Source organism: Rhododendron vialii, chromosome 6a (assembly GCF_030253575.1).
Source record: "Rhododendron vialii isolate Sample 1 chromosome 6a, ASM3025357v1".
NCBI lineage: Eukaryota > Viridiplantae > Streptophyta > Magnoliopsida > Ericales > Ericaceae > Rhododendron > Rhododendron vialii.
In genome coordinates this window covers 3,986,256-4,013,230 of record NC_080562.1, presented here as the reverse complement: position 1 = coordinate 4,013,230, position 26,975 = coordinate 3,986,256, and the positions used below count along the sequence as shown (strand labels likewise).

The following is a 26,975-nucleotide window of genomic DNA, read 5'->3' as shown; positions in this document are numbered from 1 at the left end:
TCTCCCATGGAGTATTATATTAACATTCCCCGCTTTTCAAAGTATTGTTTATACCAGTACTCGTGGATTCCCCTCCTGTTAAGTTGGCACTGACGTCATTAGTTTTTTCTTTTTTTATAACCGATTGTTTGGACCAGTTTGCGTATGTGGGTGCGTGAGTACGAGCGCGAACGCGAAAGCGTCTTTGAAACAGATTTCAACCTACGAAAATTTGCAAGAACAAGGATTGAAAGTGCGAGCGTAATGCGAGATATTGATAGCCAGAGCACTTGATTTTTTGGAAAATTTTGTGACTAAGCTTTGGACACATATAGCCGTTGGTATGCACGTGCTTGATGAAAGCGGGATCCTATACAACACTAATGCACTACATGATTTTGTAGTGCACTCCATGAGGTCCATCTCAAGTTCGACATTGATCAAATCCGAACCGTTGAATCTATTGTATCCGTTGAACGAATCATTCATAATTCGTCACATTTATCGGATTTCATAGCAACAAGATGAAATTAAAGCCCATTGATTTTAGGAAAATGAATGGCCATTATGATTCAAAAATAAACTATAGGAGTAGTATTATAAATCTGTATTGTGGTTGAAGATTTAAAAAGTACAATTAATTTGATTTTTCAGCATGTAAGATCAATGTATCTAAAAAAAAGGAACAATTTAAATCATAACGTTAAGTTCTAGTTGGGCTTCTATTCATCTTATGAAAGGTGTACATTTGGATGATAATTTTGCGAAGGAAAAAAATGAATAATAATATAATTAACAATAACAACATAAACTAGCTAAAATTCGTTCTTTATTTTTCTTGTTATTGTTTTAATCTTGGTACATTTCTTCACAAAACTACTCTAATTTCAAACGCATCCTTTTTTTTGATAATTCAGTTGTTCAAGCTAGCTTAATGCGCGTCTCAACTAATTCCGAAAGACCAAACCGATCTTCCACTTGTGTAGGTCTCAATTAATGCCAGAGCAAATGCCATGTATATAGCCTGGCTTAAAAAGAGTTGATAGCATTTAAAAATTTTGAACCTAAGATATAAAAAAATAAATCCCAAAATATCATGTCTTGACCACAGGCCCAATCCTTGCCCTTGGAATTCTAACTCAAAAGGCATCTTAGCATGGAGTGTGCAAGTAGCACTTACTTTGGTACCTGACTAACTGTGGCCTACACAAAAGGGCATGCCTTTTCCATTTTCTTGCTTGGGGACACTCACTCTGGGGTGATAGTGTCACATGTTCTGGTTTAAAATGGTTTATTTAAGACCAAAGCACCAGTACTCTCCCCCAACATTGTGGAAAGAGTTGGATCTTCCAAAAGTTGGCAGAGGGACCTCTCCAAAAACCACATGCATGACCAATGGGCTTCTGTTAACTCCAGTCCTCCTCACGTGGGAGGTCAGAGTTCGGGTCCATCGTGAGCGTCTGATATTCAGAGTTATGGATAGCTTCTGAAATTTTTGGACTAACATAATAATACCCCGTTAATATATATGATATTGGAAAGAAAAAAAAAAAAACATGCATGCGTAGGGGTTAAATAGGCTAAGGAAACAAGAGTTCAGTTCATGCACCTATGTAAATAGACATGTTCAGAATATTTCAATGGGGTATGCAAACTGGCTATTTTGTCTATATAGAATCAATTTTGCAGAATGCTTTATCTAATACTGTAAACTTATCTGCTTGCAGGTTTCAAAACAATGTTTTTCTCTGAACTTTTGTGTGCACAATCTTGAAAAGATCGATGAGTGAAGATCATTGATTAATAATTAAGACATTTCCAAGAACTTGAAAATTATTTTTTATAAATAAGTCTAGAATATTAAACAATGCTTATTTCACCACAGTTCTTTTTTTTTTTTTCAATTGTGATTTGCAAAGTTGATTTCGTTCTTTCCTTATTGATTGTTATACTCCTCTCATTTTGGCAATTGTTTTCCCAACCTAGCCTTATGGTGGTGGTAGAACGAGTCACGAGGATCAATTTTTAGAACTGAATCAATGGCGGTTCTAGAATTTCTTATGAGGGTGGTCATTAAATAACTTAAGGTGGACAAATTCGATTAAAAAGTCCAACATAATGTGTTTTTGTTCATCACCTAGCCTTGTATGGTTGGAAATGTTTACTCTTCCTAATTATAAAAATAAAATAAAATGAAATTGGAGACTTTCAATTAAGGGAGACATGTTTTTGTTTAGTGCAAGAACAAAACAATACTATTTCACAATATAACTTTAGAAAATTGGCTACAAACATTATTTATATGCATAATAAGATAGCAAGAACCAAGGGCAACTTGGTAAAAAATCAACCATAATTCATTTGATCACTTCACCCAAAACACTACTTTTGTTACAACATGCACTTCGCATGTATCTTCCAAATACTCTATCAGATTCAAAATACATTCCGGCTATATATAATCCAAAAAGTCAAAAATGCAAAAAACAAATGCAAAAAGCCAAAAAAAATGGGGCTGCGAAACACGAGGCAAGATCCTCTTTGCCAAAAACTCCTGTGCCTCAGCGCCGAGCGGTTTTTCCGGCCGTTGAATTTAAAACGTAAAAAAAATCACACAATCTAACGGGTGAAAAATCTCTCGACACAAAGACACAGGGGTTTTCGCCTTTTCGGAACAGAAAAGATCGGAGCCCCCAAACGCCTCCTACTTCTCCCAAACCACGTCAGATGTGAAGTTGTGGACAATCATTTTAGAAGAGACTATTCAATGCTTCTAGAGGCTACACTCAATCTCTCCACCAAATATTGAAGTGAAATCCACACACATTTGGAATGGGAGGAGCCCTTGGAATAATGCTTGATGTTGCAATGTCAAATTAATTTAGACGCACCAAGGCCCAGTTCTGCTAAAAAGTATTTAAAAAATAATAAAATCTTAACGGAACGAAGCCTAAATAACTTTATCCATTTTCGCAAGTCAGTACGTGGATCCTGTTTAAAAAAAGCACTTCTTTGGTATCGATCTCTTGACGTTGCAATGTCAAATTAAGAAACCTAGCTAACCACCGGTAACTGGGGCCACACACCAAATTAAAAGTTGATTTTCCCAGGTAAATTAAGCACGAAACCACGAGTGGTGTCCTTTGCCCAATATAGGATTGTTTCCTTTCCTTTCATCTTTTCTCTTCGTCGTCTTCTTTTTTTATGTCACAGTGATTGGCATCTAAGAAATTTTTCAGTGCTGAGCGGGAATCACGTGGTGCCCGCTCAGCACATCCGAACCGTCCATTTCGGTTTTAAATGGCTCGAATTTGAAGAGAGAAAAAGGAGAGAGAGTAGTGGGTGAGAGGAGAGAGAGTGTTTCAATCTGAGCCGTCCAAAAATGTGTTGGACAGCACGGATGTGGGTGCTCGGCACCATATCGGCCGGTGACGTGGTGCCCACCCGGCACCCAAAAATTTCTCCGACTGGCAAAGAGGTGGGGTTGCGTTGGAATGATACATGCAAAAGGTAAAACATTCCATGCGGCTCTTTTCTTGTATTAGGTTGTGGAGGGCCAATTAAGCCCTTAGCGGGCCGAAACCAGAAGGACAGCTCAGAGCATGCATTGCTCAGAATGGGTTATGGAGCGTTGGGCCTTCAGCCCAACGCCCATCCCGTCAGCTCTATGTCACTTGGATGCCATAGCGCATTGCTCGGCACCTGGCGCGATGTTGAGGGAGCGCTCATGTATGGCTTCTTGAAAGGTTCCTGAGACCGTTACATTATTGACGTCCTGCTCCTCGCACGATGTGGAATGCGCAATAGGCCGTTAGGAGGGCACGAGACTCGCACGATGGGGTTGGAGGGGCAGGAGGGCAAGTCACTATCTATGTACCAAGTGCACAATGGAACTCTAAAAAGGTACGCTACAAATATATACTTCAAATATATACTTCGTCTTTCGTAACTTCTCAAAGTGAGACTAATATTTCTAGCATCGAAGTGCTCTCTGACTAATTTCCGACCCGTTGGTGGTAATTTTGCCGTTCATTTTGTAGAGCTGGAATTAGAAAACAATTGTTTGCAGATAGTTAACTTTCGCCTTTTAATATAGGTGACATCCAATTAGATGTAATTCACGTTATAGTACTCCTACATAATTTCCCAAGCATCGATATACAAAATGTTCGAATTTGACAGAGGCCAAACATCCAAATCTTGGGGTCGCTAGAAGATTTGACTGGTCATTAACTTTAGAGTTTCTAAATTAGTCGAAATGTGCGTAAGTTAACCCGGACATCCGATTATCAAAAAGAGAATATTGGTATAGGGAAAAAAACACAGAGCTAGAATGGTAACAAGTAGATGCTATGCAATGTGCAAAATGCCAGGAGCTATGGAAAAGATACGAACCCAGACATGGATGTGATTGGCAACTTCAATTGGAAGATAATGTTTTTGTGTTTTGATGTCTGAAATTTCCTCCATAAATTTAGCTGGCAATACCAAAGTGTACGTGTTACATGACACATACCAAACTCAGTCCCTACCCACCCAAAAAACCATGATTACATGATTAGAAATCTGCTTTCAGTGAGTTAGTCCATTTCACTCACTCCACCAATATGGGATTTGATATGGAGGCCATTATTACATGCACCACCTCAAAATTTTATTTGGGTGGTAAATAAAGACCTCAATTTATACACCCGAGCGTAATCATAGCGCTTCATATGTTTTCATGAAACAATCCAACATTCAATCTAGGCACGCGTGCCACGATTTCTCAAAAGTGGATTAAATATCTAGAGTCATGTTTGGCACTTGGCTGTTACAAAGGGCAAAAGTTTACGGAAAGGGGGTATATGGCAATTAAGTTTGGGGAGTCAAATGGCCCCACTTGCAAAAATTAGACCTATGGTTAAGAAATTTTCCAACTCAGTGGCGTCAAAATTGGCCCCATTTGCCAAGCACTGCGTCGGGATTCTTAGGAGCTGACTAGATGACAAACAAGTTTGGTAGAATTGCCTTGGGAATTTTGGGATCCCATTTTGTTACTGCCTAATTACAATGTAACGCCTTTGTCGCTTTCGGCTACTGTTAACTACGTAAAGACATAAGTTACTCAGTTCTCTTAGAGTGAGACGGAACGCCATTAAGCCTCACGTTTGTGGTAGTTTCATACATTTGTTTTTTGGTCAAACGGAAAATCTTGCATCAATTTGTGTTAGACTGTTACAACATGCCCCAAAAACCCAAAATAATTACTTATTATCAGTGACCTACTCGGATTTAGAATTCCATACCAAAATGTTCTTTTATGGTATAAATTTAACTTGCACAAAGAAAAATATTTTCCTTTATATTTGGCAGAGAGGAATGAAGGCCAAACTCTGGAAAAACAAGCCCTCTTATGCCACAAACAGCCCAGACCCATCCTAGATTGGCCCATTAGGTTCTCAGAACAAATTTGTAGTCTGCCAGCCTTATAGTCATCATGCTCCATCCCCTTCATAGCAGTCATTTCTTGAGCGTGACTATAAAAGCTTGAAATCTGCAGCAAGCCCCGAAAAGGATCAAAGAGTAATTATAGCTTCTACTGCCCTACCGAGGACTAGTTGAACCAACTAGGATTCCCAGGTAAGAAGGCAAAGTTCGAAAGGATATTCATTACACGACTCGTCGACTCGATCCTAGACCTCTTGACCACCCAAAACACCTGGGACCACTTTATCGTGGTGTATTTCAATTTGCTTGTTTCTTCTTTTTATTTTTCCAAAAGTGACCTCTTGATCAGTGTATACATCTCGATGTCATGGATGATGGTAGAGCGGGCATTAAAAAACGGACCAAAAGAGACAATGGATCTTGATATGTTGTCAACATCTGTAATGGGTGGAGACATGTTTTTAGTTTTTTCCTAAGAGAGTATTTGTTTTTGGAGGACCCCATACCGTAGGTGTAGCAATAACTTACGATGAATTCAAGCGATCTTGGTTAAAAGACGAAAAAATACCAATTTTTTTGGTTTGATTCTTTGATAGATTGTGATAATTAATCATTTGAGCTTCTACACTCGAGGTCATAATATGAATAATTTAAAAGCAACAGCTAAACTAACGGGGGAATAACAGAAATGCTAGGGGTACAACAAATCTTGTACAGCAGCCGTGCACAGACTCATTTTACGTCCGTCTCGGATTCCATAAAGATGATCAGAGCCGCTCATTTTGTTCAAAATATTTTGTTTAAGATCCCTGTAAAAAATTATCTAAATCCAATACCGGTAAGAGCATTTATGAATCATACAACTTTGCTTCAGAATTTGGCCGGAATTTCTGAAGCAAAGTCAGGCCAATTTCTGAAGCAAAGTTAGATGATTCGTAATAGCATTTACCGGTATCGGATTGAGATGATTTTTTACAAGGACCCTAAACAATTTATTTTGAACAAAATGAACGGCTCCGATCTTCTTTGTAGGATCCGAGATGGACACAAAATAGATCTGTACACGGCTGCTGTACGGAGCTTGCTGTACCCTGTAGCACTACTGGGGGAATAAATAGTAAGAAATAGTCACGGAGCCTGTACAATCTGTCTAATTTTTTGCTAGTTACCCCTGTTTGCATACAATTTTGCTACAACCACTAACATATTTACTCAAATAAATACACACTCACAATACATCTGGGATCCACAAACACTGTGCACACCTCCATTGTGTGTGGGGCCCTCATGTATTGTGAGTTCGTGGATTTGTTTGTGTAAATGTGTTTGTGAATACATGTGCGAGCCACATACACTGCACACCTCCGTTGTGTGTGGGCTCACACTTGTTGTGAGTGTGTGCATTTGTTTGTGTAAATGTGTTTGTGGTTGTAAATTTTTTTGTTGTGTATATATTATATGTTGAGAGGGCCATGTTATAGGTTTTTCAAGCATGTATAGGCTACTTCTACCCCTTAACAACTTTGGGGTCAATAAAAAACTTGGATAAAGTAGAAGTCTTTTGGAGCATACTTAGGGGGTGTTCCAGCTTCAAAAAAAGAAGGTTTTGGAAAAAGGAAGGCAATTTCAAGCCCAAAAATTATATGTTTGTGCAAATAATTTTCCTACCAATATGGATCTTGTTTGATAGATTTCATTGAAATATTTTATACGGTGCAAGAAAAATTAAAAAATTATTTTTTATTTTAATTATATTTGAGTTTAAAATTAAAAAAAAAACTTTTTAAAAAGAAGGTTAGTTGGAACACCACCTTATTTGAACTCTCTCATGTAACCTAAAATTTAGGGAAAAGTAAGATTCCTTTTGTACTCTCGTTTGCTTTGTTCTTTCTTTATGTCTTCCTTGTAAATTGCTAATCCCTCCCTGACACACCCCCGGCCCCACCTCCCTTTTTCCATACGACCCCCCCCCCCCCCCCCCCCCCCCCCCCCCCCCCCCCTTCTCTCTCTCCTCTATCTCCCCTTTTTCTTTTTTTATTTCTTTACCGTTTGGTTCTTCTTCTTTTTTTTTTCCTTTTCTTTTCAATTTCGTTTTTTTTTCATTTTATTTTCAGTTTCGTTTTTTTTTTCATTTTATTTCCTTTTTTTTCTTTCTGGTTTGAATTTTTTTTTCTCTTTAATAATAGGTTCAAGTCTAATTCTAGACTTTGTAAAGTAATTGAGAGAAAAAAAGTGTTTCAATTGATCATGTTTATCCAATTGTTTTATTTTTATTTTTTTTGTCCTTTATAGATTAAAAAATATAATTACTAAAATAAGTGTTTCAATTTTCAATCCGTTTGAACCAGTGCAAGGTTGTTATTTTTCTGATCATTTCATCCTAAATGGTCCTAATAAATTTTTGGCTCCAAGACCTTTCAATGGACACCCTAAGAGAGTTTTGAAACTAAATAATGAGTCCTAGGGTATTTGTTGAAAGGCCTTAAACCAAAAAATTCATTATGACCATTTAAAATAAAATAATAAAAAAAACGATCTTTGCCCTGATTTAATTGAATTGAAAATTAAAGCACTTAATTCTTGAATTATATTTTTAAATATACAAAGGGTGTATTTATAGAAATTAAATAAATAAGACATAAGTAATTAAATAAAAAAATAAATTAAAAAGTAGGGGGGACCCGAGGGCTCTGCTGTCCCCACAGTAGCCCCTACGAAGCCCTTAAAACGTTTTCGTTTTAGTTTAAAAAAGAATAGAAACCAGCCATTTGCAATCCTATGGAGTAGAAACGTGATTTGAAGCAACATACTACTGAATCAGTTAAGAGGATCTATCCTAAATAATGGTTAACAAATTTATTAAATTGTACTATAGTTAAAAAAAAGTAATCCTAAATATAACATTTATATTCTGGATTAGTACGTCATTTGCAAAATACATTTCGTAATTAGTTCCCGAACACTAATTGTAATCTTAATGAATTTTTTGCTTCACGGTTTTTCAACGAGCACCTTAAGACTCATTATTTAGTTTCAGGACTCTCTTAGGGTTAGAATGTTCATTACAAGGCCTTGGAGCCAAAAATTTATTACGACCATTTAGGATGAAATGATCAGAAAAATAACATCTTTGCACTGATTCAAACGGATTGAAATTGAAACACTTATTTTTGTATCTATATTTTTTAATCTATATAGGACAAAAAAAAAAAAATAAAACAGTTGTATAAACATGATCAATTGAAACACTTTTTTTTTCTCAATTACTTTACAAAGCTTAGAATTAGACTTGAACCTATTATTAAAGAGAGAAAAAAATTCAAACTAGAAAGAAAGAAAAAGAAAAAAAATGAAAAAAAAAAAATCAAACTGGAGAGAAAAGGAAAAAAAAGAAAGAAAGAAGGAAACTGTAAAAAGAAAGGAAGAAAGAAAAGAGAGAGAGAGAGGGGGTAATTCCGGGAAAGGGAGGTGGGGCCGGGGGGGGGGGGGGGGGGGGGGGGGTGGGGGTGGGTGGGGGGGGGGAGTAGCAGCTCTCGTCTCCCTTGTAGATTTAAATTCTTTCTAGAGTTACGAATGGACCAAATCCATTGCGACTAAATACCGATTGTCAATGGAAGTTATTGAAGTTCATTATGAATCTAAATTTTTTCTCTCACAAAGTTTGGCGTCTCCAAAATCCTGACTCTCCCTTTGGTTAGAAAGAAATATTAACTAGTACTACGAGAGCCAATGCAATCCATTTCGAAGTTACCTTTGACTGCAGCCATTTACAACATATGGGGTGGAAGGAACTTAGGGATTTTTCAGTAGAAAGCAATGGATGCCAGCTCGATCTCATTGTTCAAAAATCTCTAATGCAATTAGAGACTTCATTTTGGCATGGAGAAAAATTAAGCCAAGTTCAGCCAACAGGAACACTTGCAGCCTTTGGAATGTGCCTGGCTAGCTCATAGTAATCTTGAGCCTCCCCAATAGTGATTTTGGGTTGCCAAGAGAATTTTGGCCCAACGGCATCAAAGGTGCACATAGGTGCCATAAGAAATGAGATTACGAGTTCAACTCATTTTTCAAGATATTAATCCAACTAATCCAAGAATACTAATTCTCACCGATTAAAAAAAAAAAAAATTCTGTTAAGTTTGTTAGCCTTGCTCTAGTGGGCTACTCTCTGTTTTGTTGTTTCTTGTGTTTGTAGTTTTGCTTTTGGTAGCTAGGGCTTGTGTAGCTTCTGGTTTGTTGGATGTTCTAAGGGCCCGATTAGATGCTGTATGGGTTTTGTTTTATACCGTAAATATTGTAGTATACTTGTATGCTTTTATTTTGAACACCAGTTACGTGTGTCCTCTGGCTCTACCATTGCTTTCAAATTGCCCAAGAACTTGACCTGATTCTTATAAAAGAATTTAAAAAAGAAAAAAAAGAAAGAAGAACCCTCTATGGTTTTATTAGATTAACTAAATCAAGTTGCCCTGCTCAACCTTTTTTAACAATAAACTTGACCCCTGATTCTTATTATTATAGATTCCTATAGCAAAAGAAGTAAAATCTTCTTAGGTGTTCCACTAACCCTTTTTTTTATAAAAGTTTTTTTTCTTCAATTTTCAAACTCAAATATAATGAAAATAAAAAATAATTTTTGGATTTTTTTTGCACCGTATAAAAGATCTCAATGAAATCTATCAAATAAAATCCATATTGATAAAAAAATTATTTGCGTAAACACATAATTTTTGGGCTTGAAATTTACCTTCCTTTTCAAAAACCCACTTTTTGAAAAAGTGGAACACTCTAAGGGGGTGTTCCAACTTCAAAAAAAGAAGGTTTTGGAAAAAGGAAGGTAATTTCAAGCCAAAAAATCATATGTTTATGTAAATAATTTTTCTACCAATATGAATCTTGTTTGATAGATTTCATTGAGATCTTTTATACGGTGCAAAAAAAATCAAAAAATTATTTTTCATTTTCATTATATTTGAGTTTGAAAATTGAAGAAAAAAAACTTTTTAAAAAGGAAGGTTAGTTGGAACACCACCTTAAGTACTCTACAAATAATGAACAATTCTTGTACAACCACGAATACTTACACAAATTCTTATACAAACACACTCATATTTACATGGTGACCCACAAACACTACATATTTAGTGTGTGTGAAACCCACAAATAAATATCAATGTATGTATTTGTTTATGTATTGAGTTTGTGATCGTAGACTTTGTGAATAATGAAAGGTCATAACTCATAACCAAGAAAGAGTATTACCTTCTCAATTCCTTGAACATATTCAATTAAGAGAACAAACCTTGATAATGAAAATGCTATGGGAACCGATCATAACAGCATCGACTGTCATGCGGGGCTATTCGAGTCGTTTAATTAATAATTTGAAAAAAATTGAGTTGATCAGCTCAATCCGATGTGTAAATACTCTATCCAAATTTTTAATTTTTTGAATACTAGAATTTAGAAGAAAACAAACACCTAACTCTTTATGTCACCACACATACCCCTTTGGAGTTTAGGTGGTATTCCGGTTTATCTCTTCAAAAAATAAGTATTTATTTATAATTTTTTAAGTTTAAAAATAATAGACTTACTGAAATAAATAAAAAATATAATACAAATTTTGTTTTATAGATTTCGATAAGATCTATTAAATCTTGTAAAAAAAATTAAAAAATTATTTTTATAAATCTATTATTTGTAAATTTAAAAATATATCCTTATATTTTAAGTAATTATTTTAAAATGTGAAACGGGGCCTCGGTATTTTCCAAATCTTGACTGCATGACGAACTCCGGATAAATTGAGCTCCCATTGGAGGCTTGGAGCTAATCATGTAGTGGAAACAAAACACGCACACACTCTCTCTCTCTCTCTCTCTGCCTTCAAATTTAATTCCCTGAAAATTCCAATGGGCGAGAAAAGCAAAATTCTGATCATCGGAGGAACTGGGTACATCGGGAAATTCGTAGTGGAAGCCAGTGCCAAATCCGGCCACCCAACCTTCGCTTTGGTTAGAGAAATCACAATGTCCGATCCTGTTAAGGCCAAACTCATTGATAGCTTCAAAAACTCCGGCGTCACTTTGATCCATGTCTGTATGTCTTTCCTTCGCAGCACTCATTTATGTTTACCTTTTCGCACACTAGGGCTTGGCTGAGATTGGACTAAGTTACGCCAAGTTTACTGTCTTGTCTTTGTTGAATTGTTTTTAACTTCTCCGAGGTTTGATTCCTCCCCACCCTTGTTTGTATACTTGGGCCCCTTTTTTTTAAACTTCTTATTTTTCTACGTACTTATTTCTCATTTTATAAGATTATATTTAATTTAAAAAATAAATACTCATTTCCACTAGAGTTTTTTTTTTGATCAGATTTTCCACTAGAGTTCACTACGAACGTAACATCTAGTAGGGAGCAAACTGTTAGCTCCCGGGTCTTGGTCATCAGACCAACTCCTTGGGTTGATCAATATGAGTTTGCACCTCAAACTTGGAATCCAGATTGATCATCGTTGCTTGATGCTGGGAACAGGGAGATTTGAACAACCATGAGAGTTTGGTGAAGGCCATAAAGCAGGTAGATGTGGTGATATCTACTACTGGCAAGACATCCACTGATGGATCATCGCCGTTGTTAGATCAGTTCAAACTCATCGCTGCCATTAAAGAAGCTGGCAACATTAAGGTACTACTGTTGTCTTTATATGATTCTTCATGCGATCCAAAAATTAGACTTGCCACTGTTTCATTTGACGATTCAAGCAATTTATTTCGGAGTTCTTGATATGTATATTACCCATGGAGAAAATTTTCTACATGTTGATTGGGCATCTGTAGCATCACATTCGTCTAAAGGACTTGTGAGTCGAAGTCAAGAATATGTTGTAATTAATACATTTCTCTATAAAATGAGTAGTTTGGATAGTTTTGCAATCACATGACATATCTGTGAGGTTAGCTTCTTCATATGTCATACGCTTCCTTTATTGCCGCATTTTGTCCTCTGCTCATGGTCAAGAAAACATATCCTTCATTCACTGAACAGCTTGACTTATTCTGGTATTTATTGATTGGGATTAGAGTGAATATTATACGGCAGTTTTTGTGGGGATTTTTGGGCATTGAAATAGTTTTACATAGCTTCAACAGAGGGGACCACCAAAATGATGGTCTTCTATAGCATATTAGTATAGTCTAACAGCATGATCTTCGTATGAACCCTCATCAGTTTCGAAAGGGTGATGTTTTACTTTATTTGCACCACAATTCTAATCATATCATTATATGGAAAACATTGCTATGATGGTTTCATTTATTTTTCCTAAAACTATCCTAAACATGACTGTATGGTGCTATGATTTATAGGATTCTAAATAAGCAATATGGACTTTAGATGCGCTCTCATAGTTTTCTTGAATTATCCAGAGGTTCTTCCCTTCAGAGTTTGGAAACGATGTGGATCGTGTCAATGCGGTCGAGCCAGCCAAAACTGCATATGTTTTAGTTTTTGTGTTCATGTGGCACCCATTCATTATTTTTCCTTTTTGCTTTGATCTCTATCAGTTACTTTTTAGAAACGCACAGATCACTAATGATAATACTTCAATTGTTTCGTCAACTTGGTTCATAAGAAGTCATAGTTTTCTTGAATTATCCAGAGGTTCTTCCCTTCAGAGTTTGGAAACGATGTGGATCGTGTCAATGCGGTCGAGCCAGCCAAAACTGCATATGCAATGAAAGCCCAACTCCGCAGAGCTATTGAGGCTGAGGGAATTCCCTACACCTTTGTGTCTTCAAACTATTTTGCCGGCTATAATCTGCCTCACTTTGGACAGCCAGAACTTTCCGCTCCCCCCAGAGAGAAAGCAATCATACTTGGGGATGGAAATCCCAAAGGTACTAATCTATCTCCTTTCACTATTCTATTTTTCGTTTTCAGTGATGCACTTTTTCTCATTAATTTTCTCTGTTCAAGGAATCCGATAATCTGATGAAATCTGTTACGTGAACACGGTGTAAAAAGGTTTAGGGTCTTGACTTGGTTCATTTCCAGAGTGTTCTAACATCAAAAAATAGATAGTGAGGCTATTAAAATGAGAGCTAATATGTTCACTCTACCCACTTTGCTTGGCTAACTCGATGACCGAATCCATTCATTTCGTGGGGCTTGATCTTTTAATCATTCATGCGTTAACTCAGCTCAGTTGGATATTGTTAAGTTCTTGATCAAAACTTCCAATTTTTGGTCCAAAAATCTGGACCAAAATTCTGAACCAAGACTAGTGTCCTTCGATCAAACAATGACTGATAGGGTTGAGCTGATTTTTGCTCTGACTATTGAAGTATGGACCCCACACAAAGCGTGTAATATCACCCACATTTTTGGATGGGCTATCAAAAGACCACTATATGAAACTAGGTGTTCCAAGCACACGTAATATATTGGTTAGGAACCAAGTATTTGGGATAGATCTGCTTCTCCAACTTTGTGTTTTTAAATGGTTGATTAACAGACGAGAGTTCAGTTAAAAAAAACAGTCCAGAGTTACTAGAGATTCTAGTCCAAGTTTCTGAGATTCAGAGACACATCTATCGTTGTCATGTGTTGTACGTTTGTGGGACACACCTAATACAGTCTGACATGTTGGATATTTTATTCAGTTGGATATTTTGTGTACTCTCTAGGACACGTTGAGAGTTGGGACACTCTGGGGACACATTGAGGACATAAAAGAAGGTTAAATGCAGATTTTAAAAGTTAGCCCAGGGTCAAAATTTCCATGGATATTCAACTCATGATTCATGCTTATATAATAACCGTTGATGTGTATCGTCATAATGTTACTTTTATTGCATCATTTTATCTTAATTTGATGGAAATTGGGTTTTTGAGTTTTTTTATGAATTCCTATGTTGCATCTATATTGCTATTAATTGTGTTCTTGTTGTTGGAGAAATGATGTGTCCACGTGTCCGTAGACATGTTGTGACTGTGTATTGTGTCTCTATCCGTTCTTGCTAGCCAGGTTTTTGAGTACAATGTTGAATCATGTACTTCGGAGCCACTAGTATAGAGGAATACATTCAGGCTGAGAGTAGCTTTACACCAGGCTTGGAGATTTTCAAAAGAGGACATTAAATCAGTAAATAAGCTAAAACAATCCGCCTGTAGACCGAAGTTTTTATGTGCATTTCATAGACAAATGCATTTCTGCGCTGATTAAAAGAGCCAAATTTTTAGTGTTCTTTTCTTTTTCTTTCCCTGTTAGGTAAAATACTACATTGATGGGTAGAATAGGAATGCAAAACATGCTGCAAGTTTCCACTGAACAAAAACCTAATTGACACAAGGCTTTTGTTTTAGTTTTTGTGTTCATGTGGCACCCATTCATTATTTTTCCTTTTTGCTTTGATCTCTATCAGTTACTTTTTAGAAACGCACAGATCACTAATGATAATACTTCAATTGTTTCGTCAACTTGGTTCATAAGAAGTCATTCAACCCCCCCCCCCCCCCCCCCCCCCCCCCCCCCCCCCCTTCTGTTTTTTATCTATAGCTGTATTTGTTGCGGAGCATGATATTGGTACCTACACCATCAAAGCTTTGGATGATCCAAGAACATTGAACAAGATCCTTTACATGAGGCCTCCTAAAAACATGTACTCGCTCAATGAACTCGTTTCCTTGTGGGAGAAGAAGATTGGCAAGACCCTCGAGCGAATCTATGTCCCGGAGGATCAAGTCCTGAAGCAAATCCAAGGTCAGTTAGATAAACACAGTTTTTCTTTAGTATGTTGGCAAAGTTGTTTTCATGTATTGATTTGCTTTGGATCTTACTGTTGGTGTAGAGTCCCCGATTCCAATCAAAATTACTTTAGCAATCTGCCACTCTGTATATGTGATGGGAGACCAGACGAACTTTCAGATCGAGCCCTCGTTTGGGGTTGAGGCTTCTGAGCTTTATCCTGATGTCAAATACACCACTGTTGATGAATACCTTGATCAGTTTGTTTGAGAGATCCTAACACGAGAGTTTATATTCAAGGTGAATGTTTGATTCAATAGCTTCTTATAAGAAGATTTGAGTTTGATGAAATGAAAATACGAGGGATTGTTATACATGTTTGTCTTTATCTTGACATAGTAACCTAAAGTGTTTGAGAAACTGGTTCAATCTAATTGATGCCTAAAACTCATTACTAGTGTTTTAAGTTCCGTGTACTAAATAATAATGCGAAAGCTCATGTTGCTTCCAATGCCTTTGCGCAACCGTAAGACATGAGGACACAGCAGAAATTGATTTGGCGTCAAGCAGTGCAATGCTTGTTTAACTTATGATACACTTATTGTGCTATAATTGTATCTCTATTGAACATGAATCGTGGCGTTTGTTGACATTCTTATAGTCCATTTGGTGAGAAAAGAAAGCCATCATGATTTCTCACCTGCATGAGAAAAGAGAGAACAAAAAGGAAAAGACAGAATTGTGTTTTTTCACCATCCTGTTTGGTTGTGTAAGAAAAGGTTGTGAGATCGGGATATTCTTTTTCTTTCTTTTCGTATTTCAATTTTCAATTGGCAATCCCAAATACCACGAAAAACATGCATGCACAGAGTTTTGTTTCCCAGAAAGAAAGGCGAGACTGGCGAGAAACAAAACTGTGGCAAGTGATGGTTTTGTCTTAGCATTCCTGCAATGCAGGGGGTTGGCCTTTCCAAGTCCAAATTACACAGAAAATAGAAGGTTAAAAACACCAGGCATGAATGAATTTATACAGAAGCTTTATGCAATTTGTACAAGTTGTTCCCTATTAGTTGATTTGTTGGCCAACAATATGCCTGATTCTGCCTCTTATTGGGAACTAATGCAATTAATCATTTTGCTGTGTCTGTGAATAACATACTATGTACAATCACGAGTGATAAGAACCCCGGTTGTCATCTGTGGTAACCTTCTTGATTCCAAACTGCGGTGCCATTTGGGGTGCTGTTGTCGGTGCAAGAGGCAGAGGTGGTGGCTGTGGTGGTGCTGTGGCTACAAGCGCTCTTCTGGGTAACCATGTCTTTAGTCCAGCCTTTGTTCTTTCGATCATCTCACCTGCAAAAGATGAAAAGATCCGAGTTTCCATGAGAATGACTTGAACATGAAACCCTCAAAACTCAACCACTCAGTATCGTCGATCACTCAGTATCTTATAGTACCCTCAAAATACATTGCGGGTTTTGCTGCTGAAGCTGACAAGCGAACAAGAATAGGCGTGACAATGGTGAGGACAGCCCAGAAGAACAGTATCAAAACCGTTGTTCTCCCGTTCATTTTGTTGCAGAAAAAAGTACGGCTGACGATTTCGGAGTGTTCAGCTAATGGGGTTTTATGTGTTGTAACCTGAGATAGCTGGAGAGGAAGGAAGACCTCTAACAACTTAGCTGGCCATGTTATCAGAATGCAAAGCTCTATACAATCATATCTGTTGGTTATGTGTGAATAAGTATATTGCTTAGTATAATCAAAGTCAGATTATTAGGCAATGACCTTGTGAATTTTCCATTCCAGTAGTTGGAGAGTAGTTGTACCAATGTGGGATTAATTCCACCTGTCTTTACATTTTTTTCACTGCAACTTGGGTACGGTCACAGTAACTTTTCACTTTTGACTTCATCAACGGTGTTTTTTTTTTTTTCCTACTCAAACGGGTGGGCTGAATTGAACCGGCGTGATGACCTCACGATAAACTGGGAAACTCACCCAACCTAAAATGTTCGGACTTAAGCCGTAGCTGACCCGGCCGGAGAGGAAATATTGATCCATCACCATGTTGCGGGCTCTGTCACTAGGCCCCACCGAAAATGCTAGTTACATTGGAGCCTCCTTTCCCAACCATCTGGTCCTAAGTATCGAACTCAAGACTAGTGGAAGAGGAGCAACCTTATGTTACCTGCTCCAACCACTTGAACTTCCACCTCCGTGGTTCATCAATGGTGTTTTGCTTAAATAGGTCAAAGCAGAAGTGGGATTTAAACCATTGGAAGCAACTGCCACTAATCACCTATAAGACACAAGAATATCCATCAAATGAACTAGACTGAAACCCCCCCCCCCCCCCCGGATTCGTCTGGTGGTCCAAGTTTGTAGGTGTTTGCTCTCTCCCGAGGACTAAAGTTTGAAATCTTGCAATTATCATAATTTTTGTGGGGTTAGTCCATACGGGACTTTGCCCAGCTTTAATTGGGGCTCCCAAATACTAAACAGCGGAATTGGTTTTTTAGAGATTAGTCGAGGAGCACATAAGCTAACCCGTACACAAGTTACAAACGAAAGAAGAGCAACAAGAAAACACTGAGGGAATGTTGGTTGGGTTGCCAGCTAGAGACAGCTCTGAAATACCAAAAGCCAGTGCTGGATTTTATTCAGCAATCAGCAGATCTGATTCCTCTTAAATAGATTGGTTTGATGACGAAGAAGAATATTACTGATATCATTGGCAGAATCCCAAGTTTGAGAAGTTGACCAGAACTGAATCTGACTCATCCATGTGACTGAAATATGTTAAAGTCAGCTCACTAAGGGTGGTTAAGTGCAATTAAGATGGCAGTTTGGTTGGTTGGTTAAGAGGAGGTTAAGGCAGTTGAGTGGTTGATCCCAGCTTGCTCCAGCTCAGCTTTAGTGTCCACCTGAACAATCCGTGTATCTGTTTCTCATCCTATAGGAAAGCTTGCAGAGTTTAGTGTTTCTTCTGAGTCTTGTTTGTATAAATAGGGTAGTCCAATGCTTCGTAAAGAGAATGAAAAACAGATCAACAGGAATGAGATTTGGTTTGTTTGTTTCTCTCTCTACATTTTTATAAAATATATTATACTAACTTTGAAGAAAAGGAAAATCCTGAAGTATGGAGTTGCAATGTTCTTTGGAAGTGGATCCTTGTGTGGTTTTGGGTGATTTTTCTTTACGCTAAGCCGAAAAGGGTAGGTTGGATTGAACCAGGGTAGCGAACCCCGATCAAGTTGGGAACCCACTTGACCTAGAATGTTTGACTTAAGCCATAGCTGACCCGGCTGGAAAGGAAATATTGATCTGTAACCAGGTTGCGGGCTCCGCCACCAGGCCTTCACCGAAAGGTAAGTTAAATAGGAGCCTCTTCTCCCAACCATATGGTCCCAAGTATCGAACTCAAGAATGGAAAGAGGAGCAATTTTATGTCAACTGCTCAAACCGCTTGAACTACCTCCTCGGTGTTGGAAAATGTTTTAAAAGGAAAATCTTCTTTCGTTGAGGCTCTTTTTTTTGGGTCCCCCCTCTTTGCAGAAATTCCCATGGTTGAATGATGAACAGCAGCAGGATATGGGTACAGGTTCGCTTGCCTTAAGCATTCAGCATCACTTTAGGCTCCCTGGGAATTTGGACTAGTTCGCAGTACGTTGTAAAATGTTGCGGATCTTTAAGGTGAAAAACATCTGTGGCGCCGTGCAGAGCGACAAGGCTATGTATGCAGTACGCCCAGTTAGTACAAGGAGTCGGGAATTTTAGATCGGGCACAAACATAACCTTCGACAAGAACCGTGCTAAGACTGTCCTCATCGTTGCCCCAAATGCTGTTGAACTTTACTGAAAACTCCTTGAGATTGAATTAAATTGGTTTCATTAGAATCTGCTTCTACTATGCAGATAAAAGATAGTCCGGCCGAATTTTTCTATGGGCTAAAAGGGCTTATTTCCCGTATATTTTGTGAAGGAAAATAAACCCATTTGACCCATTTAGCCCCTCTAACAGTCTAGCTTGCAGGAAAACTCGGCCAATCTACTTCCAGAGCACGGGCTTTATGCTGGCAATAGTTACTATACAAAAGTCATAAATCTGTCGGCTGCTAGAATGGTTCGCCCAGATTTTTACATCCGTTAGTGGAACATTATCATATTCGTACGCAAAAAAACAAGGAAGAAAGAAAAAGGAACCAGTCCCGTAAAAAGACTACGGGTGAGTTTGGCCCAACTTAGGGACTTTTTAACGAGGTCTTTTTGGTTGTTTTCTTCTAACTTTTACAAAATTCGGGTCAAATTTTTACATCATATTTTTCGTTTTGATGAGAGAAATTGAAAAAATATAAAAACATAGACCAAACCGAAGTTGAAAAAAATTTATATAAGATCCGAAAAATACTCCAAAGCTATCTCTAACACGTAGTAAGATACTAAGATATAGTAGTATATAGTCTTGCGATAAGATCAAAAGCTTCAAAATATCTAAGGCCCACCACCATCAAGACCTTTATAAAATATCTTTTTCTTTTTTCTTTTTTTTTTGATCCGTCCTTTATAAAAGATCCATTAACTACTTTCAGGATGAGCATCCAAATCTGTTTGAGTAATTTGGTTTAAAGAAATTGAAGGTTTTCGAGCCAATGGGTTCTCTAATGGGAGGTTGGGATTCACCTGTTTATGATCCTACAACTGGTAAGTAAGCTCTCACTAAAAACCATTCTTTTCTCCTCTGATCATAATGATAGTAGTATTATTAGTGTTGGAATGTGTTCCACATCGCCTAGACATGCCCCATCTATGCTAGTTATAAGGCTCCAGTTTTCCTTTTTTAACACCCGAGTTTGAAGGAGTAGTGTGGGCTGGATTTTTCAATTTGGTATCAAAGCTTGGTTGGGCCTTTGTTTGATGGACCGTTGTCCGGTTGCCATGCCATGTGGACCGTTGTCCGGTTGCCATGCCCCATCTATGCTCATTTCCCTCTTCCCTCTTCTTAACACGTGGGTTCCGAGGAGTAGAGTGGGTTGGTCTTTTCAATCATTAGTGATTGCATGGATTCTTAGCCGAGTGTAATTTAATTTGCAGTGAAATTCCAGAGGAACAAGTCAGCGACCAAAGAGGAGATTGAGGCTTACTGGAGATCAAAGAAGAAAGACGAGGAAGAACGTCCCAAAGCTATTTCTGACACGTTAATGAAGAGCGATGAGGTTCGTGATCTCTCTACTACACATAGCTTTTCTCTAGAGGGGCTTTTAATTTTGTAGTTTGTTAGCTACTTACTCTGGCTCAGCTCGTTAAAAGTTCGTTCGAGACCGGCTCGTTCTGCAAACACTTTAAGCTCGTACGTATTTCGATGGCAGTTGGCACATTTATTTACCTGAATATATATATATTGCAGCATGAGCACATATGTGGAAGCATATGAATTGAAGTATGGCTTTCTGATGTTGTTGTTATTATGCTAGGAAAGCATACTCAAGGAGCCTGAAAGAAAGATTCAGAGATCAAACTCTGTGCCTTTGTCCAGCGCAACGGATGGCCACCTGCTGGATACGGGAACTGAAACAAGCTTGGAGAAGCTTATAACGAAAAGCGGATGGTATGTAATTGTCACAACTCTCATAGCAGTTCAATCCCGATGAAAACAAATTTAATCGAATTTTGAAGATTAATTAGCCCCTCGGATGATATAGTCCTATGTAATATTGCTCATATCTTGTCAAACAAACCGGATCGATCGATCTCAAGGCCTTATAGTATTGGTGGGTTTGCAGGTGGACTAGGTGCACCTCTGCATTTCTGAACGAGCCTCGGTAATTGTATCAGAAGGGCTTACAATGTACCTATCGCAGTTCTATTTGGCAGGAATCGCCACCCCGAAATCACGCACCGGCACTGGAATTAGTTCTACATGATTTCTGATCCAATACTAATGTAATTTGGTTGTGTATGTGTATATATGTATGTGGGTGAAAGAAACCTGAGGAGTGAGCTCCATACTATATCACTTCAGTTGAAGAGGGGCTGTTGAATAAAACTGAAAATTAGGTATTGAAAGATGAATGCTTAATTTTTTTAAGTTGAAAAGCTGTTTGATGTATATACTAAATTTGAAGCATGAATTAATTAAGTTGTTTGATATGTACGAGGAGTTGAAGTCTTTTAAATTCACTTATTTTTCTAACTTTGCCCTTCATATAGTCATCTTTCGGTTTGTGAAAGAAGTGGTTTTTGTACTACCATTTTAGTATAAGTTGATTACCATTTTAGTATAAGTTGATAAAAATATTTGTTGCAATTGTGAGATTATGAGAATTTCATTTGTTTTTTGAGAATTTGTGTTGTAGAATCTCAAAAAGCTACCCAAATTCAACTTTGGAATTTTTACAATTTATTACCTTTTTTAGGCTCCAGAATTTGTAGATTCTAAATATAAGTTATGTGGAATTTTCAACAAACATTCTAAATTGATTTTTAGAAGTTATATTCTAAAAAACTGTCAAAAGAATTTTTTGCAAACACCCACTAAGCAATGATCACGGAAATCGAAAAATCAATCTCAATGTGGGAGTAATTCCAATATTTTCAGAAACTTTTGGATCCAATGCCAATTGATAAATCATTCCAACGGAAATATGAGGATCAACGGTAATAACTTAATAAGACAAGTTAATCAAAATAATGAGATCTTGTGTTGGTCTTCTTCCACTTTTTAGCAAGTATTCTCTTCTAATAATCCAGCCCCAAAACAGAACTGATTCCAGAACAAGTGTTATATGAAAATCGCCTTCCGTCTCAGAGCAAGTATTCTCTTCTAATCTGTGTCCATTAGCTCTCATTTCCGACACAGCACATCATACAGGACTTAAAATGATACAGGTCTGCACACGCACTGCTAGAAACTAACACTAAAGAGGAGAGGTACAAGCATAATAACCAAGAGAAAGTAAATGATTTTGAGCTTTTAAAGGTATGTTGTCCCCCTTATATACAGTACAAAAAATACTCTTGAACCAATCTTAAGATTATTTCCAACTATGATGAAGTTGCACACAGATCAGAAGCCACGAAGGTAAGATAATTTTGCTACAGAATTTAGAGCAAAACTCATAGGGGACTTGATCTTAGCAACTAAAAATACTGCTACAAGCCAGAATGCCTCAATGCTTAAGATCTCGGACAAATTTCTGTACTTCTCCTTTTTCTTGATGATAATAGCACTATCAAGACTCAAATATTGATACGGCAATTAACTAACATATGATGCAATGCGAATAACCACGTGTAACTTTCAACTGCAAAAACAAGAAGCAGAAGCAACCTAAACATTACATGGTACTATATAAGGAAACACTAGCTCAAATTTTTAAGCCATGCCGGAGAGGCTGGTAGCGCGTCGTTACACTAAATACAACTCAAAGACTATGGAGGAAAAACAAAAGCAAAAAAAAAACGAGTAAACCCTAAAGAGCAAGAATCCATTAACAAAAATATTGGTTGGGAACACTACCTTAGACCTGCTAGCCCCACAATTCTTACAGTTTAGACGATCCAACAGTTCGTTGCATGTGAGACACCTTGTCCTCAAATCATTTTCGCTTGTCTTTAAATCAAATGTCTTAATCACCTACAAGATTATTTAAGGTAAATAAATAGAATTTGTACCTCTCCAATTGATTTTTTTTAATATGTGATCTTGTAATGCCTATGTGCAAGATTGTAATTTCTTACCCCTGTGATTGCCTGCTCAACATTGAAAACAAAGTGCAAATGTTTTAAAAGTATGTTGAAAACCATTCTAGAATACTATACAGAGAGATGTATTTATGTATTTTTCTTATCATCTGTGTGTGAATGTATTAGGTCCTTATTTGTATTTCAATGTAATGGGTTCTTGGGTTAGTTTTTTTTGGGTTTGCTCTCTCAAGGGTGGGTGTGGTGTATGATCTTTCTGGTTGGGGAGGGTTTTGTTTGTGGGGTTTTCTGGGTTTTGGCCATTTTTTTTAGTGTGAGGTAAGTATGTGTGGAGTCTGAGTCTTCTGTGGGAGGTGGTGTGAGTCAGTTAGTGCACAAACCTACATCCATATGAACGTAATTTTCTTGCAGAATCTTTTTTGTTTCCTTGCCACCACTTTCTTTTGCTTCCCCAACCTAAGTAAGTAAACCGGTATCAATTCCTGCCTGCCGTCCACAACATAGGGCACAAACTTTCAACCTATTGTTAACATCATTTCATAGTTAATATAGTTTAATCTCTAAATAATAAATCTATCTCTAAACCATATATGGGCTTAAGTGGTGTGGCTTGTGTACCGTTCCATCACATTTCTTGGGTCCAGTACCATACGATTGAGTTGATACCATAGATATTGTCGACTCTTTTGTTGCCTTGTCTTTCCTTCTTTTCTATTCCGAGGTTATTTTCGAAAGCAAAAGCTACAAAAAATCGAAGCTCAAAGAGTTCAGTGCTTCTTCATCACCTGCATCAACAATCCACAATTTTACTTTACTTACTCAAACAGATATACCAGCTTATGAGCTTACTACAACCTTCCTACGGCTTTATAAGTCAAGGAAAATGAATTTTTTTTTCTCTATTCGATCTAAAAAAGAAATATATACCTGCAACAAGCACAAACAAAGTACATACCTGCAATGAATTTATCATAGATTTGCAACAAACACCAAGCATCGTTTGCAGCATATTTGAGTTGTTTGTCCGTCAATGTGCTTCTTATCAATGCCAAGCATACTATCAAAAACCATCAAGACAGTAAATTCCAATGCACAGGTGGGGCATGGAATGACGGGCAATGTCGCTTTGAAGGTCGGGGACTGGAATGGGCAGGTGGATTTGATGGTGTATCCACTTGACGACTTTGAACTTACACTGGGTAATGAGTTCTTCGTGGCTGCAAAAGTGGCTGTGATGCCACATCTTGGTGGGATTTTGATTGCCGATGAGAAACGGCCCTGCTTTGTACCGCATTGGATAGGAGAAGCCTTTGGCAGGACTTGAGGCTTATTTCTTCTTGTATTAGTGCATCTCCCTGGGTTCAACTAGGGGATTATAATGTGGTTAGATGAGCCAATGAAAGACTTTGTGATTCTGAGGGCTAGGTTGGGGTTTGTAAGGGTTTTTTAGCACTGGATTAGTGATTCGGGGTTGTTCCAGCACTGGGTCATGCGGGCAAGAGAACGAATGGGTGGCTGGCTATCGGCAATTCAAATGCAGAATTTTCCAGACTTGGGAGATCCTGGAAGAAAACAGGCTCAACAAGCTTCTCTCGCTGTTCAGATGTACGGGATTATGGATGATAAGGCAAAAAGGCAAAGTGAGGCAAATAGGAGAACCTTCAGTTTGGCGAAGTGTGAAAATGGGCAAGACTTAAAGGCTACATGGGAAACAGATGCGACTTTGTGGCAATTTGAGAAGCAAGTGTTGGAGTACTTGCGGGCCTTACCGACGAGGACGTTGGCCTCTTCTAGTGGGGGTGGTTTGTTAGCACCTTGATGGTCAAGGCTTGCTAAGCTTGGCTAGCAGTGGCACCTTGCACCCTAGCCAACTAGTAAAACGAAGGCATGAGGCAGGCATGTCTTTACAAGGTGACCCAATGGTGTCGGTTGGTGTCGGCACTAGTCCCCTAGGCAAGTGGTAGTCGTGATGCACGTGAAGGCAATCGAGGCATGGATGCTAAATGGGAAGCAGGCTTGTCGGACAAGACAATCAAAAAAACGGCTAAGTCTTGGGAGCTGGGGTTGGATCACCAAATTGGGCAGGCAGGCTTGGGTTGGATCAGGCAAAACGGTTACCGGTGGTTGCAAATATGCACATGTTGTTGGGGCAGTGGACAGGTGTCCAAGGCAGAGCATGCAAGGGCGGTTACCAGCGGGCAATTAGTTCTAGCAAGATGTGGACAGGTGTCTCAGCAAGGCAACAAGCAATTTCGGCAGTTTCTTATGTGCTGGGAGATTCTGGCAAAGCCAGCACAGCCCTAGGGCAGTTGGGGGTGTCAACTACAAGATCATGGGTTTGCCCCATGATCTCATGTACTTAGTGGCCACGTTTTTATGATTGTAAGCCTATTTAGGCAAAGCATTTTCATAGCCTAAGGCAGAGGAGTGTTCTATCTAGACTCTTGAGTGTTTCCTTTGTAAGTTGGTGCTTAATAAAGGTTGGGACGGTTCCCGTAACTCTTGTGTGTTTTAGACGTTCAAACATATCGGGTGTGTGAGTTAACACTAGTTGGCTGAGACCAAGTTGTTGGCAAACTTGGTGCCATCACGGGAAAAATTTCTAGGCGAAAACAGTCTCATGACAGTAACTTAGGATGGTTTTTAATATTATGCTTGGCATTGATAAGAAGCACATAGCAGCGACTGGTTGCACCGGCCATTGACGGACAAACAACTCAAATATGCTGCAAAGGATGCTTGGTGTTTGTTGCAAATCTATGATAAGTCCATTGCAAGTATGTACTTTGTTTGTGCTTGTTGCATGTATATATTTCTTTTTTAGATCAATAGAGAAAAAAACTTTATTTTCCTTGACTTGTGAAGCCGTAGGAAGGTTGTAGTAAGCTCAAAAGCCGGTATACCTTTTGAGTAAGTAAAGTAAAATTGTTGATGCAGGTGATGAAGAAGCACTCAACTCTTTGAGCTTTTGCTTTCAAAGGAACAGAAAAGAAGTAAAGACAAGGCAACAGAAGAGTCAACAATACCTACGATATCAACTCAATCGTACGATACTGGACCCAAGAAATTTGTGTGATAGAACGGTACACAAACCACACCACTTAAGCCCATACATGGTTTAGAGATAGATTGATTATTTAGAGATTAAACTATATTAACTATGAAATGATGTTAACAACAAGTTGAAAGTTTGTGCCCTATGATGTGGACGGCATGAATTGATACCGGTTTACTTGCTTATGTTGGGGAAGCAAGAGAAGGTGGTGGCAAGGGAAAAACAAAAGATTCTGCAAGAAAATTACAGTCATATGGATGCAGGTTTGTACACTAACTGACTCACACCACCTCCCATAGAAGACTCAGACTCTACACATACTCACCTCACACTAAAAAAATGGCCAAAATCGAGAAAACCCTAGAAACAAAACCCTCCCCACCCTCCCCAACCAGAAAGATCATAAATCACCCACCCTTAAGAGAACAAACCCAAAAAAACTAACCCAAGAACCCATTACACTGAAATACAAATAAGGACCTAATACATTCACACAGATGATAAGGAAAATACATAAATACATCACTCTGGTAGAGTATTCTAGAATGGTTTTCATAATGCTTTTAAAACATTTGCACTTTGGTTTCAGTGTTGAGCAGGCAATCACAGGGGTAAGAAATTAACAAGCTTGCACACAGGCATTACAAGATCACATATTAAAAAAAAAATCAATTGGAGAGGTACAAATTCTATTTATTTACCTTAAATAATCTTGTAGGTGATTAAGACATTTGATTTAAAGATAAGCGAAAATGATTTGAGGACAAGGTGTCTCACATGCAACGAACTGTTGGATCGTCTAAACTGCAAGAATTGTGGGGCTACTAGGTCTAAGGTAGTGTTCCCAACCAATGTTTTTGTTAATGGATTTTTGCTCTTTAGGGTTTACTCGTTTTTTTTTTTTTTTGCTTTTGTTTTTCCTCCATAGTCTTTGAGTTGTATTTAGTGTAACAACGCGCTACCAGCCTCTCCGACATGGCTTAAAAATTTGTGCTAGTGTTTCCTTATATAATACCATGTAATGTTTAGGTAGGGTTTGGTTGCTTCTTGTTTTTG

At 38.0% G+C, this 26,975-nt stretch overlaps 2 protein-coding genes and 1 long non-coding RNA gene across 5 annotated transcripts in view; 2 read left to right on the top strand and 1 right to left on the bottom strand.

Moving 5' to 3' along the window:
* The first annotated feature begins 11,166 nt into the window (after positions 1-11,166).
* On the top strand, positions 11,167-15,617 carry LOC131331018 (isoflavone reductase-like protein). Of its 2 annotated transcripts, none has more exons than XM_058364820.1 (5): positions 11,167-11,507; positions 11,947-12,099; positions 13,073-13,310; positions 14,972-15,175; positions 15,264-15,617. In XM_058364820.1, exons 1-5 carry the CDS (start codon positions 11,325-11,327, stop codon positions 15,428-15,430), a joined length of 945 nt encoding a protein of 314 aa, XP_058220803.1. In that variant the 5' UTR covers positions 11,167-11,324; the 3' UTR covers positions 15,431-15,617. The 2 variants fall into 2 exon arrangements, with proteins under 2 accessions (XP_058220803.1, XP_058220804.1); XM_058364821.1 differs by having other exon boundaries at positions 11,244-11,511.
* A 536-nt stretch (positions 15,618-16,153) lies between these two features.
* Positions 16,154-18,589, bottom strand: LOC131331019 (uncharacterized). Its single transcript, XR_009201293.1, has 3 exons — positions 18,277-18,589; positions 16,618-17,972; positions 16,154-16,513 (listed from the first exon to the last, which is right to left on the bottom strand). It is a non-coding gene; the product is annotated as an uncharacterized LOC131331019 (long non-coding RNA).
* A 1,126-nt stretch (positions 18,590-19,715) lies between these two features.
* LOC131331016 (uncharacterized) overlaps positions 19,716-26,975 on the top strand; it is a 42,578-nt gene continuing 35,318 nt past the window's right edge. Inside the window, exons 1-4 of one of the 2 annotated variants that reach the window (XM_058364818.1) lie at positions 19,716-19,864; positions 20,255-20,376; positions 20,635-20,768; positions 20,944-21,311. In XM_058364818.1, coding sequence (XP_058220801.1) covers positions 19,813-19,864; positions 20,255-20,376; positions 20,635-20,768; positions 20,944-20,986 — 351 coding nt within the window. In that variant the 5' untranslated portion in view covers positions 19,716-19,812 and the 3' untranslated portion in view covers positions 20,987-21,311. Of the gene's footprint in view, positions 19,865-20,254; positions 20,377-20,634; positions 20,769-20,943; positions 21,312-26,975 lie in introns of those variants that run through there. The other variant, XM_058364817.1, reaches the window with a different exon arrangement.

Coding starts and splice junctions, on each gene's coding strand:
- LOC131331018 (XM_058364820.1), top strand. CDS start 11,325: ATGGGCGAGAAAAGCAAAATTCTGATCATCGGAGGAACTGGGTACATC. Junction 12,100..13,072: donor AAGAAGCTGGCAACATTAAG/GTACTACTGTTG, acceptor TGAATTATCCAG/AGGTTCTTCCCTTCAGAGTT. Junction 15,176..15,263: donor AGTCCTGAAGCAAATCCAAG/GTCAGTTAGATA, acceptor CTGTTGGTGTAG/AGTCCCCGATTCCAATCAAA.